The sequence below is a fragment of the Palaemon carinicauda genome, chromosome 39, assembly GCF_036898095.1.
Source record: "Palaemon carinicauda isolate YSFRI2023 chromosome 39, ASM3689809v2, whole genome shotgun sequence".
NCBI lineage: Eukaryota > Metazoa > Arthropoda > Malacostraca > Decapoda > Palaemonidae > Palaemon > Palaemon carinicauda.
Window position 1 is genome coordinate 27,108,117 of NC_090763.1, and position 21,489 is coordinate 27,129,605.

A 21,489-nucleotide genomic window follows, 5' to 3' on the forward strand; every position below is an offset into this window, starting at 1 on the left:
GCTCGGCACACCTGTCTGTACTTGTGCTACAATCACCATAATGTTGGAACAGTCACTGTGGGCTCCCAGAGCCTTCACTACTAGTTATAGCAACGCATATAACTATACACTCACCCAAGAATCAAAGTCCCAATTAAATCCACTGTTCCTCGCAGAGTTAAACAGCAGGGTTAACGACGCAACCAACTGCTACCACAGACCTCTTTAGCTGCTCCACTTGCTTAGCATAGTGGCGAAAGAATACCCTGGAAGACTTCCAGCCAGTGTATGAACGAAGGTGTTCAAAATCCATAAAGTTAAAGAAGTTTAAGGATGAAGCAACTTTCCTCGGATCATGACCTGCGGGTGAACTGTCAGGATCCGCTCTGCGAATAAAATATGTAATTTTCGCCCTAAGTTGATTTAAAGATAAATTCGAGCCCGATGTTTCTCCTCTGAATAGTTGGCCCCCATGGAAGTCTGAAGTTCTACGAAGATAGACCTTTAGGCATTCTACGGGACATAGAGATGCATCTTCTTTCAGAGGGCAGATTCTCCAGGGACCCCACCTGTTGGTGGGCAACTCATTCTTAGCGAGAAACACAGGGTCCGGAAACAGGTTCAGTTCTCCCCCATCCAGGAACTGAACCCGGCCCTCCTCTCTCGAGAGGGCTACAATCTCACTAACTCTGGCCCCAGAAGCAAGGGCAAAAAGGAAGATCACTTTTTGAGTCAGGTCCTTCAGTCACACTCCTCATTATCCAGTAATGAGGCAAAATGAAGGACTTTGTCTAAAGACCATGAAATAGGCTTTGGAGGAGCTGAAGGTCTAAGCCTAGCACAGGCCTTCGGGATCTTGTTAAACATCTCGTTAGCGAGGTCTACCTGGAAGGCATATAGAATGGGTCTTGTCAGAGCTGACTTATATGTAGAAATCGTGTTAGCCGCCAGCCCCTGTCCGTGGAGGTGGATGAAGAAGGATAGGCAGAACTCCGTAGAGATCTCGTGCGGATTCTTGTCTTTGACAAAGGCTACCCATATCTTCCATGCTGATTCGTACTGCCTTCTAGTAGACTTACACTTATATTCTTCCAGGAAGTCGATGCTATCTTTCGAGATTCCGAACCGTTTCTTCACCGCTAGGGAGAGAAAATCATGAGCTGCAGGGTCCGGGTTTTCTGTGATGAAGCGTAGACAGTCAACTTCTGGACTTGCTGGGACAGAACTGGGTCCGGGAGTGGTAGAAACTCTAGTCGTAGTTCCAGAGCTAGAGGGAACCATACGCTGTCCGGCCACTTGTGGGCCACTATCGCTGCTACTCCCTTGAAGGATCTCAGTTTGTTGAGGACCCTCAACATCAGATTGTGAGGGGGAAACAGGTAGATCCTGGACCATCTGTTCCAATCGAGGGACATCGCATCTACTGCTTCCGCCAAGGGGTCCTCGTACGGGGACACATATCTCGGCAGCTTCTTGTTGTCCTTCGTCGCGAAGAGGTCTATCTACAGTTCTGGGACTTGACTCGAGATGAAGGAGAATGATCCTGCTCTAGGGACCATTCCGACTCTATTGGTGTAACCCTGGATAGAGCGTCCGCGGTCACATTCCGGACTCCTTGAAGGTGAACTGCTGACAGGTGCCACTTCTTCTTTTCCGCCAGTCGAAATATGGCTAACATTACCTGGTTGGAGAGGTGGAGATCTCGATCCCCGCCGATTCAGACATTTCACTACCACCTCGCTGTCCAGTACCAACCTTACATGGATCGAGTGACGTGGGGATACTTTCTTCAGGGTAAGAAGCACTGCCATAGCTTCTAGAAAGTTTATGTGAAAAGTCCCAAATAGCTTGGACCAGGTCCCTTGCACTTTTCTCCGATGGGAGTGACCTCCCCACCCTACCTTTGAGGCGTCTGTGTGGATTGTCACTGACGGGGGGGGGGTGGCTGAAGAGGTACTGACCTCTTTAGACGACTGGCTTGAGACCACGGTCTGAGAAGAGAACGTAGCCGAAGTGGGACCGGTCTCTTCAAGTCCCTTCGCTCTTTTGATGCAAAGGTTCTCCAAACTCCCGCTGCATCTTTTAGCTGTGCTCTTAGCACTGGGTCTGTTACTGATGCGAACTGAAGAGAGCCCAAAACCCTCTCTTGTTCGCGTCTTGATATCCTCTTGGAACCTAGAAGTCTCTTGACAGACCCCGCTATTTCCTTCCTTTTCGACATTGGAATGGAAAAACGGTGTGACACTAGATCCCAGTGAATTCCCAACCACTGGAACCTCTGAGCTGGAGAAAGACGGGACTTCTTTCTGTTGATCATGAAACTTAGATATTCCAGGAACTGAATCACCTGTAGGGAAGCCTGCAAGCATTCCGCTCTGGATGCTGCCCACACCAACCAATCGTCCAGGTAGGCTACTACCTGGAACCCTTTTAGGCGTAACTGTTTGAGCGCTGCGCTCGCAAGCTTCGTAAAGATCCTTGGAGCTATGTTTAGCCCGAAAGGCATCGCTCTGAAAGCATAAAGTTTTTGTTGTAGCTTGAATCCTAGGTAGGGGGAGAGACGGCGACTTATTGGAACGTGCCAATATGCGTCTGACAAATCGATGGAGACGGTATATGCCCTCTTGGGCAGTAAGGCCCTTATGTGTTGTAACGTTAACATCTTGAACTTGTGGTTCATTATGAACTTGTTGAGTGGTGACAAGTCCAGAATGACTCTGAGTTTCCCCGAGTCTTTCTTGGGAACACAAAGCAGTCTCCCTTGGAACTTGATGGACTTTACCCTCCGGATCACCTTTTTCTCCAACAGTTCTTGAATGTACTCCTCCAAAACGGGGGTGGAGTGTTGGAAAAATTGAGGGCACAGGGGCGGAGTACTGTACCAACTCCAACCCAGTCCATTTTTGAGCAGGCTGTGGGCCCAGGGATCGAAGGTCCAGCGATCCCGGAAATACTGTAGTCTCCCACCTACCGGCGACACTTCACTTTGACTGCCCTGCAGTCTTGCCTCCCTGGCCGCGACCACCTCTGAATCCTCTTCCCCTAGAGGGGCGTCTCGCCGAACCTCTGGCTGCACCTCTGGGCTTTGCTCGAAACGTGGTCGATTGCCCTTCGAACACTGGATTGAATGCCGGGGATGCTGATGACACGGCTTGGGGTACCCATTGGAAGGTGGTCGGGGTCTGGGCTACCAGTTGTGGTACCGGAGGCAAAGCTGGCTGCTGCTGCTGCTGTCGTTGTGGTCTGAAAGGCTTGGCTGGACGGGAAGAAAACCTCGATTTCTTCGCCTTTCCTTTCGGCTGAGGGCCCTCATCAGGGGAAGACTTCCTCTTAAGGGACAGGCCCCACTTAAGGAGAAGATTACGGTTCTCAGTGGCTGCCTTGTCCACCACCTCCTTGACCACTTCATTGGGAAAGAGATCCTTACCCCAGATGCTAGATGAAATGAGTCTCTTGGGTTCATGCCTCACTGTGGCCGAGGCGAAAACAAACTCCCTACAGGCCCTCCTCGCTTTGACAAAGCAATAGAGGTCCTTAGTCACCGTGGCCAGATGGATCTTGGCCATTACCATGAACATCTCAGGCATCTTGGGGTCGCTAGCCATTGTCTCCATGTTAGTCTGGAGAGACATCGAGGCTGCCAGACGCTCCTTTGTGTCCAATTCCCTCCGTAGGAGGAATTCCGACAACTTGGGAAGGTTTTCGCCGAACTGCTGGCCTGCAATATCGGCGTCCAACTTCCCAACCGAGAAGGTGAGGTGTACTTCCTTCCAGTCCTTGTTATCCAACGGCAAGGCCAACGACAGTGGCTTGCATTCCTCCAGAGATGGACATGGTTTGCCAGCTTCAACCGCCTTCAAAACGGCTGCGAACCCTTTCTGCATAAAGGGGAAGGCCCTAGCCGGGGAGGATACGAAGGAGGGGTGCTTCTTACTCAAAGCAGCAACTTTAGAGTTTGAGAACCCCCTCTCCTTCAAGGCAGATGTTAAGGCAGCTTGAGCCTTGGAGTGATCCAGGATGATCACCTCCTTCGGTTCCGTCTCCTCCTTCGAGGCCGGCTCCTTCTTCAGACGGACATAAGAGTCCGGGTAGGCCCCTCTGCTGGGCCAGAATTCCACCTCCTCAAGGGGAACTGAGCCCAGTTTCTCCGACATGACGATCTTCCCGACCGTCATCGGCATGTGCTCGGCATATCTCCACGGGTTGGCATCCGAGCACAGAGGAAGGTCCTTCACATTGAGCTTCTTTGGAGGTCCACGTGATGCTGTGATCTTCTGCATCTGGAGCTCCATTGCAGCGGCCTTCTGATTATTCTCCCTCTGCATCTGTTGTATCATACCAACGATGGAAGAGAGAGCCTGTCCCAGCTCTGCTGGAAGAGCGGACGAAGTAGAGGGGATAGGTTCAGGGGCCTGAACCGGAACGTCTGAAGGTACGGGAACCTCTTCCTCCACGGCAATCAGATCTTGATCCTCCTCCTCACCCTCTGCGAGGAGGTCCTGTTCCGCACGGTCGGACAAGTCAGACATCTTGTCATCCAGCTGGATGTCCTGCATGGCATCCGCAACATCCTCCTCCACTGGGATCTGGACGAGAGGAATCTCCGGCCGAGGCTGGGGAACAACAGCGTCAGTAGAAGCCTTGGGAAAAAGGTATGCCCTCATCTTCTCATTAGGAAGATAAGGTCCAGTGGTGTTCTTCTGGAAACCCCTTACCCATGAACGGAGCTTCTCCCTCGCTGCATCCCTTGACTCCGCCGACCTAGGGGATTCAAAAGCCTCTGATAGCAGGTTAGTACATACTGCACATACCTGCGGATCCCAGTAGCGATGATCATCATTGGAGGCTGCGCAAGCCGCGTGCCTCCTACACGAGACATGTCCGCAAAAGTTCTTGCTGCGGACATTGCAGAAGACACTATCACATTTCGGATGCTCCTCCTGTAAAAGAAGAAAATTTCCATGAATATCAAGTGAATTTCAATTCACATGTAAAAATGAGCATTCACAAAGAATAAGGGAAAGACACCTACTTGTGAAACCCACACAATCACCTGTAGAAGCCCACCAGCCATAAAACCACGTAGTTAGTCTTTACTAGAATAACCAGAGATCATATTTCCCGAGGGAAATTAGGTGTAGCTCACACCTAAGGTAAGATTTTACCATTCTGGCCAGAGATGAAAAGAATTTTCTTTTTATCCTTGTAAGGCGACACCAAGTGATTGCACAAAGCAACACAAGTAAGTTAGAAAAACAGTGTTGTAACCTACTATATCATGGTCTCCCTTGGTAGAATACACTACCCAAGAAAGAACTGATACAGTACATGAGGGTGGTGTGCCGGCCGGCTCTTGCCGGTCAGTACCCCCCCCCCCCCCTTTTTTCAAAGGTAGGTCTCAAGTATACAACTTCAGATCACCCCTATTGGGGAGAACTCCAGTTCCCATGCCTGAACCGGCCGGCAGTGGTCGCCGGTCCGTAGCCACCCGGGTAGCACCGTGTTGCCGGCCATCACTCTTAGTGGCCGGCTAACCAAGCAATGTAGCAGGCCGGCCGGCAGCGGTAAGCAAACCCTGCCGGCTGGCATCCACACCAGGTAGCGCTCGGCTGCCGGCCGCCACTCATAGTGGCCGGCAGGTGAGCAAGAGACCGGCTGGCAAAGGCATATAACCACCGCCGACCGACAGCAGGAGAACTAGAGAACACCCCCCACCGACGGCCGGCCCCTAGGCCAGCAGACGGCAAGGACAACACATAAGAAGACAACAGAATGAGTGCCGGGCTAAGAGGCTATGAACCTCTGCGCCCGGCACCCGAAAGAGTGCCGAGAGGAAGGGGAGACACTAAGTCAGGCTTCCTAACCACTGCTTACTGAATCTACAGACGGCAGCGGTTGAGGGACCAAGAAAGGACCGGGCAGCACTCAAGGAAAGGGTCTCTGCCGGTCGGCACACTCTGCCGGACGACAGGGGACCACGTCAGTTCCCCATCCTAACCTAGGCTAGGTACGGATGCGGACGACTGACACAAAGGAAACGGAAAAATAGAAGGGAAGGACAGAGGGTCCTGTCCAACCTTGCCTTGGTTAAGGATCATTCCCAACTAAGAAAGCTCATCTCAGCCAGAGAAATCCCGGGAGGGAGGCCGGCACTACTGGCTGCCTCCCTAAAACCAAGGCAAGGAAGGAATTGCTATTCCGGAAAGGGAACATATCCCGAACCCGGAACGGCAAAGAGGACAAGTCTGAAGGGTCACCTAGCGAAGGGATCAACTACAGGAACCCTACAAGGTGATCCAAGGAGGATAAACCTCCTATGCCCGTGTCAGGCAGCAAGGGAGACTCTGCCCCACACTAGACCAACACGGACTCAGACTAATACACTGCTGTACTGTCCCCCTCTGAACCAATTCAGTTGGAGCAGGAAGGTACAGTACTACTCCAGCATAGTTATATTTGAAAATTAATTCAAACAAACCACTAGAGTTAAGCCTAAGGCTTAAACAGAGGGAAAGGGTTTGCCCCTTCCCCGAAGAGAAGGGAGCAAACGGGGAAACAGATAATATTATAATGACCTAAGACAACCTAGCCTAGGCACTAAGAGAATCGATTACCTAAATCACCGAAACTCACTCCAATACTATCTTGGAAAATACTCGAAAAGAGCTTATATGTATAACGTTGCCTAACGCTTTAAGCAATATAAAATCACACTTGGAAGACTAATTATCATGCAGGAAGTACAAGGGCCAACAACTAGGCTACGAAGACTAGTGTTGGTCAGCCTAGGCAAAACTTTCGCCAGGCACACTACTATCGCATCATAACAGAATTCCTAAATAAGCTAAGCAGCTAATTATTAAAGCGCAAGGGGCTGGGAACGTCGCTCTTGCTAACAAATAAATCCTATTCTAGCGAGCGACAGCGTCCATGACGCCTCCAGCAGGCAACAGCTCTTGTATCAAAGATAACTCTTTTAATTACTTTAATTTTAAACAAGAGCCTACATTTATACATAAAAGAAATAGTACTCAACTTATCCGAGGCAGAAGAAGTTGGTGAAAGCATAATAAGAGTGTAAATCCAAGATTTTGGTAGTAACACAGGGAAAAACACCGAGTCGTATAGCTACGCAAAAAGGAATACAGATGGCGCCGCGAGCGGCGCAGGGCACGCTTACGAAACGGGGAGGAGAGATGCCTTACGAACGGCTCCCCCCTTTCTTATCGTTTTCGTTTTCTTGCCATTTGACCCCTACGAAGTGTTAACTCTATTCGGGGTATAGATTGCTATGAGGCGTGTCAAGAATACGTCCACTGATATTTACGATATCCCTAAGGTCTTTTTTAGGGATACTCACTCCAGGAGTTAGAATTCTGGGTACCTTAAGGTAAATTCTCTGGGAATATCGCCGTAGTTGTAATATACCCTAGGAAGCTGCCTTTGAGGAACTTCCATCAGGACGACATGGCTTGAGCCCAAAAAAACTATACACAGATGTGTATAGGCGTTCGTTTCTTCGTTATGATCAGAGATAAACGTAAACAAAACATTGGTTGCCGTTTTTTATTGTGCTTTTTGGCGTGTTTAGGAAACGCATGATATAAAATCGCCTTTATTTTGATAATTCTGGATTTTCAATGATACAACAAAAGCTAGTCTATAGAGTGATGGTTTTGCTATTCACCAGTTGTCTTATACAATAGATATGAAAACATTAAAATTTGTCTATATTTTGGGTTGTGTTATAACAGGAAATATACGGTGTTTACTCCCGTCCTGGTTGTAATTTTAGCCTTTTTCAAGTTATTAGAACTTTAAAGTATATTAAATGTTTGATTTTTTTACAAGAACAATTTGATATTATAAAAAAATACAGAAATACAGTATAGTACATAGAAAGTATTGGAAATGGGTAGTAAACACGTTTGATTAGGCAAGTTGCTGGGTGCCATGGCCCCAATGGAATTATTTCTGTTAGCTGTGTGTTTTGAAATATGCGATTTTCCATTTATGCGAGGTCATTGATCGACCAAATTCTCGCATAATTCGGGACCCTACTGTATATGAAGCTTTGTGTAAAGGAAACAATGGATGCTACCCTGTATGGGGCTATATGGTAGGATAAAGGCAATTTTATCAAAGGCCAACTTTGGGATTATCCACTTAATACAGTACTGTAATGTCTTCAGAGGGAAAATTATTTGAGTATGGTAGCCATTGTATCTCAGAAGCTTGTGCTTGCAATGCTGATAATCATTAAGAGGAGAAAATTCCACTATCACTATCATTTCTTACCCTTAATATGAGTAGCAGTAGCATAAGTTTTTCCAATTACTGTATTAATTAAACTGCAAACTGGAGTACTTTGATTTTGCTGGTATACTCTACAAACCTGGGGTTACTAGAATGTACAGCTGATAGTTTACAGTACAAAAAGTGTGTTCCTTTATCTTACAGAGTTTTAGCAGTGCTCTTGAGTTATTGGAAGAAGCCAGCAAACACGGAAGCCAACTACAAGGGAGGGAAATGCCCAGGTTATGCAAAATGCTGATGTGGATGGTTCTCATGACGAAGATACAGCATTGCCTGTATCAGTTACCTTGTGTTGACAGTAAGCTAATCTGATTTTTTTATATAATTAAGAAAAATACTTGAATTATCTTATGGGGGAGGAGGATTATATATGTGTTCTGTACTTTATAGGCAAAAACCTACTGATTTTTTAAAAATAATACTAAGTTTTTCATACATCCATTAATCATATAACCTGACAATGGAAAGGTTGAGAAATCATTGGTCAGAGGAGCAGTAGAAATTGAAATAGTAGGATAAAAAATTGTAAGATGACTGAGGAAATTATGGAAAACCAGATAGGTGAAGGCTTTGAACCAATGGGAGTTCAGGCAGAAATGGCACAGGACAGAGGAGATTGAAGAAAACTTATAAATAGAAATTAACTTCTTTTGTCAAGAAATATCTGTGCGTAGCTAAATATGTTAACTTTTATCCTTCTTCCAAAGTAAGTTATTCAGTTATGATGGGAATGGAGAGCTATGAGATTGTTAAATGAACTCTGTGCCCAATTTTTTTTATCTTTCTTGCAAGTCTTGTATTTTTGGTTACAAGTCCATCCTTATATAATGTATAGACATCCCTGTGATCTTCATTTGATGCCCCTATGTTAGCTGTAAACTCAGTGAATGTAATCACTCTACCCCAAGTGATCAAATAACCTAAACTACACCGTCTAATTTTTTGTAAATGCATTTACATAGCTACCAAGAAGTTAGAATAGAATGTACGCTGTAGAATTATTGCACACAACACTTAAGCAGTGCAATTTTTTATTCTTTATTTGTTATTTTATATGCTTCAGAAACCTAAATCATGTTTTAGGCTTCTGACTTATTAACTTGCATGTAATAGAAAATTCTGATTTTTAATCATTTGCTCGATTAGAAAATATCTTTTTTAAATATTTAACTTAGCCGGTGAATATATAATAGCTGAGCCTCCGGCGGCTCGACAGAAAAACACACAAAAACTCGCGAGCGATCGCTATGAAGGTTGCGGGTGTGCCCACTAGCGCCAACTATCGGCCAGATACCGCATATACATGTAAACAGACCCAATTTTTTTCTGTCGGTCTGATCGACAAGACGTACCATTACTCGCTGTTAACCTGGAGTTTTTCAACAGTCTTGGTGAAGTACTTCCTTTTGGTTTGAGCTTTCGCAGTGCAGGTGTTTTATCTTCAACTTAAATCTTGAACTCGTCTTTGGCTAGATTTAATTGTTGATGACTTTGGATTGTTTTTTGGACTTTCTTTGACTTTTAAATGGCCGACCCTTCCCTTAGTACGGAAGTGTGTTTTAGGCTTTTAGCAATTATCTTATCACGTTATAAATTGTTGTTGTTAATTATTGATTTTCCTCTATATATTTTATATCTCAACCGCCTTTATTAGGCCTCTTCGATTAGCTTTCCATTTATAATAAACATCAAGATAAATTTTAATGTTTTGTTTATATGCGACCTTACCTATTCCTCCCCTAATCCGAGAGTAGGCGGTCCTAACTTGGAAACCGAAGTTAAACAACGTTGAGCCCTTTCAATAGTAAATAACTTTTACAGAGCAAATGATTTAAAACTTATTAAATGAATATTTTTTAGTAGATATTTTATGAAAGATTTTCTTTGAATAGTCTTCGTACTGTTTCAAAGATGAACTAACGTTTAGTTTATTTATGCTACGCAGTTTGCGCTCTATCGTTACGATAGAGAGAGAGAGAATCACGGTTTCACTTTGCAGAAAGAGTAAATCGATTCTGACGTTTTGTTCATTCTTCTTTCAAACTTAAATGTTTTAAATACTATTTTAAAGGAATTTGTTAATTGAAAAACCTTTCAGTTTTTTCCTTTGGTCAAATAACCTGTTTATTGACGAAAGGTAAGAGAGAGAGAGAGAGACGGAGAGAGAGAGAGGAAGAGAGAACGTTCCGATCTTTATTCTCGTCCCAAGCGAGTAACGTTGTTCTCGAGTCAGTTTTTTACTCTCGTCCCTAGTCTCTGTACGGGGAGAAAGGGTAAAACGTTTTTAGTTTTTATTCTCGTCCCAAGGCACTGTACGGTGAGAGATTGAAAACGTAGTTTTGAATGAACTAGTGTTTAGTCTCCTTCCCAGCCACTGATCTTTTTATCTTAATATGTTTACTGTTTTTTGCTTGTATTAATGTGCTTACATTATACGACTTATTTCGCAATTATAACCTTTTGATGAGGGTAGAATTGCGTGCTTCAGGTAGAAATCAGTTTTATTCATGCCTAATGTGAATTGTTGAAAAATTCGATTTCAGTGAAGTAAGTGCAAAACAGAAAATCGTAGTGATAAAGTGATAATTGCGCAAAGTGTTATCAGTGTTGCGACCGAGGGTTCGTCTGTTCGTGCCTGTCGTTCGCCTAGTCCGAGACCTCTTGCAAGCTCCCAAGCCCAGGGGAGAAGTAATTTCGTACGACTTATGGGTTCGAGAGGCCTTGATCAACGAACAGACGTTCCCTCTATGGTTTCAGGCGTGTCTCACCAAGACCGCCCCTACCATAAGACGAGCGAGACGATTTTCTCCTCGTCATCCGAAGACTTTTCGCGTAAGAAACCGTGGAGCAAGGTTTCGAGGCCCTTTAAGCGAAAGTCAGTCCTTTCAGGACAGGTCCAGCGTCCTGGTTGTAGCCATTGGGACAGCTCTGACCCTATGCAGTCATCGGAAGACTGCTCGCCGCCTAAACAAAAGCGTAACACAGGCTCCGAGAGTCTTATTGTAGGCAAGGTTTTTCAGTCACAGGCGTTACCCTCGTCTCTTACCGCAACCATTCCCGTTGATCCTAAATGGGTTGTACGACAAGACATGCAGAATAAGCTTGCCTCTCTTATGGAGGACTATTCTTTTGAGCAGGTTCACGATGATCCTCGCCGCTTAGCTGATCGAGATCCGGGCCGTCAGCCGCCCAAACGAGCCTTTGCTCGTCCTGTTGACATTGACGTTACAAAGTCACGTCAATCGTGTTTTGTAGAGCCTCACTCGATGCAGTCCCGTGTTGACTCTCAGCCGCTTGTGGACGTTCAGCCGCTGCCGCTTGCTCTTGTTGACGTTCAGGACGTTCACCAACCAGCATAGTTGACTTGTTTTGACGTTGAGCGTCAAGCACCGCAGTCAAGAGTTGTTTTGACTGCTCAGTCTAAGCAGTCAAGGCAGTCTCGAGTTGACGTCGAGCGTCCTCCCGCACCTGTTGTTGTTGCTGGTCAGTCCTTTAAGCAGTTACATGACATAGCGTCCTTGACTGCTACTGTTGCTCCTTTGCGTGTGGACTCTGCTTGTCAAGCATTGCCACCACGGCAGGTCTCTCCCTTGCTTGAGACTCGGCAATTGTCGGACAAGGTTCCTTCAGATGAGGAAGTTGCTGATCCCCCTCCTACTGATATTCCCTTGAGGACTCTGTCAGACGGAGAGGAGCCTAAAGCTGCTCAGCCCTCTATGGACTTTAAATAAATCATGCTGATTTTTAAGGATCTTTGTCCGGATCTTTTTGTAACTGCTGCTCCTCGTTCGCCTAAACGTCAGAGTTTACACTAGGCCTAGCTACTTCGAAGCCGTTGTTTTCTAAGCTAGTGCTCTCTCGTTCTTCTAAGAGAGCTTCACGTTTGCTAGGCGACTGGTTAATCACCAGGAGGAGTTTGGGGGAGACAACCTTTGCTTTCCCTACTTTTAAGCTGGCTTATAGAGCGAGAGTCTGATATGACACAGGAGAAGTTCTCGGCTTGGGAGTTCCTGCCTCTGCCCAGATAGACTTCTCAAACCTCATAGACTCTCCCTGGCGCCTGGCCATGAGACGCTCCAAGATTTTATGGTCGACTTCAGAGCTAGACCATCTCCTGTTAGGAGTTTTTTCGAGTGTTTGAAGTTTTGCTGTACAATTATGTCATGCATAAACAAGGCTATCAGGGATGGCTCCAATTATCTGACAGCCACGTTCTCTGCAGGAACAAGTCCCTCTGGGATGGCTCCAATGATCTGGCAGCCATGTTCACTGCAGGAGTACGTAAGAGGCAAGTGCGCTCAATGTGTTCATTGTCAAGACAAACTTCTCGATGAAGTCTACCAGGCTGTCTTGACAGCATTAATGGAAGGCGACTGGATGGTCTCTCTCGACCTTCAGGAGGCATACTTCCACATTCCTATACACCCGGATTCCCAACCGTTTCTGAGGTTTGTTTACAGGAATGTGGGGTACCAGTTTCGAGCCCTGTGCTTTGGCCTCAGTCCTGCTCCTCTCGTGTTTACGAGGCTCATGAGGAATGTGGCAAAATCCCTCCATCTATCGGGGATCCGAGCCTCCCTGTACTTGGACGACTGGCTTCTCAGAGCATCGTCCAGTCTTCGCTGTCTGCAGGATCTACATTGGACGTTGAGTCTGGCCAGGGAGTTGGGACTTTTGGTCAACCTAAAAGTCCCAACTGATCCCATCCCAGATTATTCTATATTTGGGGATGGAGATTCGCAGTCCAGTTTTCTCGGGCTTTTCCGTCTGTCACCCGAATAGAACAAGCCCTGCTCGAAGTCCAACTAATGCTGAAAAGAGAACGTTTGTTCAGTCAGGAGTTGGAACAGTCTCGTAGGGACTCTCTCATCCCTGGAGCAGTTTGTCTCGCTAGGGAGACTACACCTTCTGCCTCTCCAGTTCCATCTAGCCTCTCACTGGAACTAGGACAAGACGTTAGAGACGGTATCATTCCCAGTCTCCGAACCAGTAAAGGCATGCCTGAAATGGTGGGACAGCAATATCAGTCTGAGAGAGGGACTATCCCTAGCAGTCAAGAACCCAAACCACGTTTTGTTCTCAGACGCGTCGGATTTGGGTTGGGGTGCGACCCTGGACGGTCGGGAATGCTCGGGTCTGTGGACCTCAAGTCAGAAGAGCATGCACATCAACGGCAAGGAGCTATTAGCAGTCCACTTGGCCTTGATGAAATTCGAAAGCTTTCTTCGAAACTAAGTGGTAGAGGTCAACTCAGACAACACCACAACTTTGGCGTACATCTCCAAGCAAGGAGGCACACACTCCTTCACGCTGCTCGAGATCGCAAGGGACCTTCTCATATGGTCAAGAAATCGAGGCATCTCCCTGTTGACGAGATTCATCCAGGGGGACTTGAACGTCTTGGCAGACTGTCAGAGTCGGAGGGGTCAGGTGATACCCACGGAATGGACCCTCCACAAGGAAGTGGGCAAGAGTCTTTGGGCTACTTGGGGTCAACCCACCATAGACCTCTTTGCCTCCTCGTTGACCAAAAGGTTACCAATCTATTGCTCTCCAGTCCTAGATACAGAAGCAATCCACATAGACGCGTTTCTACTGGATTGGTCTCTTCTGGACTTATATGCATTCCCACCATTCAAGATAGTCAACAAGGTACTGCAGAAGTTCGCCTCTCACGAAGGGACAGGGTTGACGTTGGTTGCTACCCTCTGGCCCGCGAGAGAGTGGTTCACCGAGGTACTTCAATGGCTGGTAGACATTCCAAGAAGTCTTCCTCTAAGGGTAGATCTCTTACGTCAGCCCCACGTAAAGAATGTTCATCAAAGCCTCCCCGCGCTTCGTCTGACTGCCTTCAGTCTATCGAGAGACTCTCAAGAGCTCGAGGCTTTTCGAAGGAGGCAGCCAGTGCGATTGCAAGAGCTAGGAGAGCTTCTACCTTCAGAGTATACCAGTCGAAGTGGGAAGTCTTTCGAGATTGGTGCAAGCCAGCATCTATGTCCTCTTCCAGTACCTCTGTAGCCCTATCGGAGATTTTCTTTTACATCTGAGAAATGTTCGCTCCCTCTCAGCTCCCACGATTTAGGGCTACAGGAGCATGTTGGCTTCGGTCTTTCGTCATAGAGGCTTAGATCTTTCCAACAATTAAGATCTCCAAGATCTCCTTAAGTCTTTCGAGACCTCTAAGGAACGTCGTTTGGCAACTCCTGGATGGAACTTAGACGTGGTCCTAAGGTTCCTCATGTCAGACAGGTTTGAGCCATTACATTCAGCCTCCCTGAAGGATCTCACCCTCCAGACGCTTTTCCTAGTGTGCTTGGCTTCGGCTAAAAGGGTCAGTGAAATTCATGCCTTCAGTAAGAACATCGGCTTTTCTACAGAAAAAGCCACATGTTCACTTCAACTTGGTTTCCTGGCCAAAAATGAACTGCCTTCTCGTCCTTGGCCTAAGTCTTTTGATATACCTTGCCTGTCAGAGATCGTAAGCAACGAACTTGAAAGAGTGCTGTGTCCAGTTAGAACTCTTAAGTTCTACTTAGCTCGTACTAAGTCCTTACGAGGTGGATCTGAGGCATTATGGTGCTCAGTTAAGAAACCATCATTGCCTATGTCAAAGAATGCTTTGTCATATTTTATCAGACTTTTAATACGAAAGGCTCATTCTCACTTGAATGAAAAAGACCGATGCTTGCTTAAGGTTAAGACGCACGAAATAAGAGCTATAGCAACTTCCGTGGCCTTTAAGCAAAATAAATCTCTGCAAAGTATTATGGACGCGACCGTTTGGAGAAGCAAATCGGTATTCGCGTCATTTTACTTAAAAGATGTCCAGACTCTTTACGAGGACTGCTGCACACTGGGTCCATTCGTTACAGCGAATGCAGTAGTGGGTAAGGGTTCTACCACTACATTCCCTTAATTCCAATATCCTTTTAATCTGCTCTTGAAATGTTTTTTTTTTTTAATTGGGTTGTACGGAAGGCTAAGAAGCCTTTCGCAGCCTTTTTTGATTTGGCGGGTGGTCAAATGTCATTTCTTGAGAGCGCCCAGATTAGGGGTTTGATGAGGTCCTGTTGTATGGGTTGCAGCCCTTAATACTTCAGCTCCTGGGAGTCTTTCAGCATCCTAAGAGGATCGCTGGGCTTCGTGAGGAAGACAGACTAATAAGGCAGAGTAATCGTCTAAGTCAACTTCCTTACCAGGTACCTTTATATATTTGGGTTTTGTTATGATATAACTGTCAAAAACTCTAAGCATATACGCTGTAAACTTAATTAACTCTGGTCTCTACCCACCACCATGGGTGTGAATCAGCTATTATATATTCACCGGCTAAGTTAAATATTTAAAAATGATATTTTAATTATAAAATAAATTTTTGAATATACTTACCCGGTGAATATATAAATTAAAGGCCCCCCCTTCCTCCCCGATAGAGACCCAGCAGGATGAGAAAAATTGGGTCTGTTTACATGTATATGCGGTATCTGGCCGATAGTTGGCGCTAGTGGGCACACCCGCAACCTTCATAGCGATCGCTCGCGAGTTTTTGTGTGTTTTTCTGTCGAGCCGCCGGAGGCTCAGCTATTATATATTCACCGGGTAAGTATATTCAAAAATTTATTTTTTAATTAAAATATCATGTTTGAGAACTTGAAATTTTTCTCTTTTATTTTCAGCCTCTGTAATGGAAGAGCTTACCAATGAAGCCAGGCAGTGTTTGAGCGCCCATAATAGTCGAGATGGCATTGTACCCTGGACGAGTATTACAGGGTGGTATGTAAACCACTCAACTTCAGTATTTAAGTGTAAAAGGGGTTTACTATATTTTTACTGTTATTATTATTATTATTATTACTTTCTAAGCTACAACCCTAAGTGGAAAAGGAGGATGCTATAAGCCCAAAGTCCCCAACAGGGAAAATAGCCCAGTGAAGGAAGGAAACAAGGAAAAATAAAATACTTTAAAAACAGTAACAACATTAAAGTAAAGATCAATATAAACTATAAAAACTTTAACAAAACAAGAGGAAGAGAAATATGATAGGACAGTGTGCCCGAGTGTACCCTCAAGCAAGAGAACTCTAACCCAAGAAAGTGGAAGACCATGGTACAGAGGCTATGGCACTACCCCAAACTAGAAAGCAATAGTTTGATTTTGGAGTGTCCCTCTCCTAGAAGAGCTGCCTACCATAGCTAAAGAGTCTCTTCTACCATTACCAAGAGTTGTCAGGTGTATGAAGACAAGAGGAGAATATGTAAAGAATGGGCCAGACTATTCGGTGTGTGTAGGCAAAGGGAAAATAAACCATAACCAGAGAGAAGGATCCAATGTAGCACTGTCTGGCCAGTCATAGGACCCCATAACTCTCTGGTGATAGTATCTCGACGGGTGGCTGGTGCCCTGGCCAACCTACTATCTACTATAGCTTTATTGAATGTTTTAGGCACAGACCAGTAAATCATTCTATGTAAGGCCTGGAGTTAGAAGTGGGTCATAACTAAAGTATTGAGCTTTGAATAACTCCACATCCTCACATGCATCAGCATTATGATGATTGTTTTTACTTGGCCCTCTTTTAAATAAAATGTTAAGAATAATACACAGTTTTAGTTAAGGCTAGAAGCTTGGAGCAATTACAGTACTGTCATCTGTACGATATTATTAATACATCTCAGTGTTTTCAAGTGTATGAGGACAGTGGAGAATATGCAAAGAATAGGCCAGACTATTCGTATCATGTGTAGGCAAGGTAAGCAGAGAGAGGGATCCAATGTAGTACTGTCTGGCAAGTTAAAGGACCTAGTAACTCTCTAGTGGTAGTTTCTCAACGTGTGGCTGGTGCCCTGGCCAACCTACTACCTGTAAAATCTATTACAGTATTGAGACTTCTGTATAATTTACTGTTGTCAAAGGTGAAAAGTTAGATTATTCCTATAAGCCCATAAACTTGGCTTGTGACTGAGGAGTTAAAAACCACTGCTGTATGGTCTTTTTTTTTAATTTGCCAGACTCTGTCACTAATCAGATTTGGTTATTTATCAGACTTTCTTATTTATCACTGATATTTGGTTACTTTGTCAAATATCAGACTAGTTGAGTTATCTGACTTTGTTACTTATATGATTTTATTACCTCTCAGACTTGGTCATTTCTTAGACTTTGTTACTTCTCAGGCTTGGTCATTTATTAGACTTTGTTACTTCTCAGACTTGGTCATTTATTACTTTGTTACTTCTCAGACTTGGTCATTTATTACTTTGTTACTTATCAGACTTGGTCATTTATTATTAGGCTTTGTTACTTAACAGACTAAGTCATTCATTATTAAGCTTTGTTACTTATCAGACTTGGTCACTTATTAAACTGTATTATTCATCAGACTTGGTTATATATCAGATTTCTTACTTCTCAGACTTGACCGTCTATGAGACTTAGTAAAAGACTTTTTCATTGCTCAGAATTGGTTACTTATTTGATTTTGTCTCATCAGATTTTGTCATATATCAGAATTGGTTACTTATCAGATATTTTCACTCATCAGATTTTGTCACATCAGAATTGGTTGCTTATCAAAATTGGTTACCTATCAGATTTTGTCACATATCAGAATTAGTTACTTATCAGAATTGGTTACATGTGCTTATCAGATTTTGTCACTTATATTTTTTCACTTATCAGATTTTGTCATATATCAGAATTAGTTACTTATCAAAATTGGTTACCTGTACATATCAGATTTTGTCACATATCAGAATTGGTCACTTACCAGAATTGGTTATTTATCAGACATGATCATTTATCAGGTGCATAATGTTATTGCTGAATGCTGGCGAATGGAATACCTTGCTGAGTGGAATGTCGCTACCCAGCCATCTTTCTCTCCTTGGCTTAGTTAAACCATTGTCAGCCACTGCTCATGCTTTGAGGGAAGAACACACCAACAAGAGCGTATGGTCTGCACTGTGGGATGTGGGTAAGTTATAAAAAACAAATATTACTAAGTTACATGAGTTAAGTGGCCAGCTCTGTAAGAGTCACGCTTGACTCATTGGGTGGGTAAATCTCCTTTTGATAATAACATAAATTAAGTTAGAAAATTTTATAGTTTGTCAGGTCTTGTTGAATATATATTGTTAGTGTACTTATAATTTATTTGAGATAGCATGTTATTTTTAATTATGATTCATGTCACTGTGTATTCTGATATCTTTGGTAATTATAATTGGCAATCCATCTAAAAATAGAGATATAGAAAATAGGATTGAGAATATATCTTACGTAATGTATTTAATAAACATAGGTAGTGTCTTAGTTGCTATAGATATCCCGCCACCCTTCTCACAAACTGGAGAGTACGATGTGCATTTTTTCGGCATAATATATTGTATAGTAAATGAACAAAGTAACTTTTACTGAAAAAATCCAATCAGAAATGACAAATTTCACCTTGTACTCATCAATACTAGACAACAGCAGGAGCTTACTTAGGTCATTCTCCTTGAAACTTTCATCTAGTTATTGTGACATATCAGGTCATGGTGTCACTGATCTCATTTTAGTAGCTCATATTTCAAAGTAACTTACAGTGACAAACTTCACTTCCTTATCAGTTTAACCGATGTTATTATGATGTTTCATGCAATGTGCGTAATGTAGATCTGTCTGGTTATTGAAAGATAAAATTAATTCTTCTCTTTTTTTAATTAAAATTGAATTTTAGCAGTTTTTATTTATGATTGTTGAAATGGCAATATTAAAATTTATCATTTGGAATTCAATAGTTTTTAAAAGAATAATTCATTTGTTTGGATGCCTGCTATATTAATTTCATTCCTGAAGAAGCATTAGTACCGAAGTAGGCCTTTAATTTTTTTTTAACTGAAATGCCCAAAAGAGTGTCTGGAGTTTTTCAAAATTCATGTATGTGACAGCTTCAATTTCAGATATGAATATTATAGTCTTATCTGAATAAATAAAGATTCTCTAATGCGAACTAGACAGCCCCCTTATTTTCACTGTTATTTGCAGTGGTCGGGATACTGAGCACCAGCGTACAGCACAAACGTTCTAGTTGTGGACAGTCTTCAGCAGTGGAAAGATATCATGACTCTGGTAAAGATGCAGTTTGTATTTGTTGAAATTACGTTAAATATTTAGAAAGAAACAGGAACGTTATTTATTCTTTAACTTGTACTTATTGCTAATGGTAAGAGAAATTAATTTTTACCCAATGAAAGGAATGTGAACTGTTTATATAAAAAAATGTAGTGTTCAGATTTTTTATAGAGTAAAGAGTTTGCAGGTTGGCTTTTATTGTTGTTGTTCTTGTTAACCCCTTTGCTACAATGACGTTGTTATACGTCAAAACATTCCTGGTAATACACATCCTGACATCAGGATACCTCATCATCATCATCATCATCATCATTATTATTATTATTATTATTATTATTATTATTATTATTATTATTATAAGCTAAGCTACAAAAGAGTATAGCACATGGTTATACAGTATATCACACAGAGTCCATTGATTCTAGGTATTGTCTAGTCCGCATAGGACAAGCGGAACGGTTGGACCTCAGTTGGTGGCTGGTAAATCCAAACCTCTGCAAAGGGGTTTATCTTTTTGTTCCTCCCTCGGAATTTATGCTCTTTTCAGATGCATCAAAAGAAGGGTGGGTGCCCCACTTGCAGCACCACAACATCTCTGGCCAATGGTCCGAATCAGAAAGGTACCAGCACATAAATCTCTTAGAGATGAGGGCAGCCCTCCTGGCCTGCAAACAGTTCCACCAGTTCCTGGCGGGGCACTGTGTGGTATTGATGAGCAACAATACCACGGTAGTGGCTTATCTAAACAAGCAAGGCGGTACATTTTTGCAGCAGCTGTGCCATAGAGCAGTAGAGATACTCAGATGGGCAGAAGACAACTCGGTGACCCTATCGGCTCGCTTCATTCCAGGTCAACAGAATGTGCTGGCAGACAATCTTAGCAGAGCGACTCAGAAAGGGGGCACCGAGTGGTCTTTGAATCCATTATTAGCCAACAAAGTCCTAACTTTGTGGGGTTCCCCGACTGTGGATAGTTTGCAAAGGCCCCGAACTTCAGGCTGGCCAGGGCACCAGCCACCCATCGAGATACTACCGCTAGAGAGTTATGGGGTCCTTTGACTGGCCAGACAGTACTGCATTGGATCCTTCTCTCTGGTTACGGTTCACTTCCCCTTTACCTAGACATACACCAAATATTCTGGCCTATTCTTTACAGATTCTCCTCTGTCCTCACACACCTGACAACACTGAGATTACCAACAATTCTTCTTCATCCAAGGGGTTAACAACTGCACTGTAATTGTTCAGTGGCTACTTTCCTTTTGGTAAGGGTAGATGAGATTCTTTAGCTATGGTAAGCAGCTCTTTGAGGAGAAGGAAACTCCAAAATCAAACGATTGTTCTCTAGTCTTGGGTAGTGCCATAACCTCTGTACTATGGTCTTTCACTATCTTGGGTTAGAGTTCTCTTGCTTGAGAGTACACTTGGGCACACTTTTCTATGTAATTTCTCTTCCTCTTGTTTTGTTAGTTTTTTATAGTTTATATAGGAAATGTTTGTTTTAATGTTACTGTTCTTAAAATATTTTTTTTGGCTCAGGCCATGTCGTCGTGATGGAAGGTTCCTTTAAGTAGCTTCCTAGGGTATATTTGACTACAGTGATATTCCCAGAGAATTTAACTTAAGGTCTCCAGAATTCTAACTCCTGGCGCGAATATCCTTAAAGTTTCCCTTAAGGATATCGCATAATATCAGGGGACGTATTCTTGTCACCACACAACAACTTCCCATGACCGCGGTGTCCCAGATGGTGCCACAACCCCAACCCACCTACCAGATGGTACCCCAGCAGGTGGTGACTCAGTCACCAGCCTTCACTCCCACCTATGAGATGCAGACCACTACCTTTCGCCCTAAGGGTAGAGGGTCAAGTAGAGGTTCCTCTAGACGTCCCTCAAGAGGAAGAGGGGGTAGGGGAGGACGCAGTCAAAGAGGCAAGCCCTCCGGACACCAGAAGCAATGAGATGCTTCCGGTAGGAGGAAGACTCCGACTATTCCGGGATCGCTGGACCTTCGATCTCTGGGCCCACAGCCTGATCAAGAACAAACTAGGTTGGAGCTGGAAGACAGCTCCACCA

At 44.1% G+C, this 21,489-nt stretch overlaps 1 protein-coding gene across 1 annotated transcript in view; it reads left to right on the plus strand.

Annotated features, from left to right (window-relative positions):
- Positions 1 to 21,489, plus strand: part of IntS8 (integrator complex subunit 8) — a 199,301-nt gene that overhangs the window by 127,898 nt on the left and 49,914 nt on the right. Inside the window, exons 14-17 of the mRNA XM_068362372.1 lie at positions 8,440 to 8,593; positions 15,972 to 16,068; positions 18,100 to 18,269; positions 19,325 to 19,408. Of these exons, the coding sequence (XP_068218473.1) occupies positions 8,440 to 8,593; positions 15,972 to 16,068; positions 18,100 to 18,269; positions 19,325 to 19,408 (505 nt within the window). The remainder of the gene's footprint in view (positions 1 to 8,439; positions 8,594 to 15,971; positions 16,069 to 18,099; positions 18,270 to 19,324; positions 19,409 to 21,489) is intronic.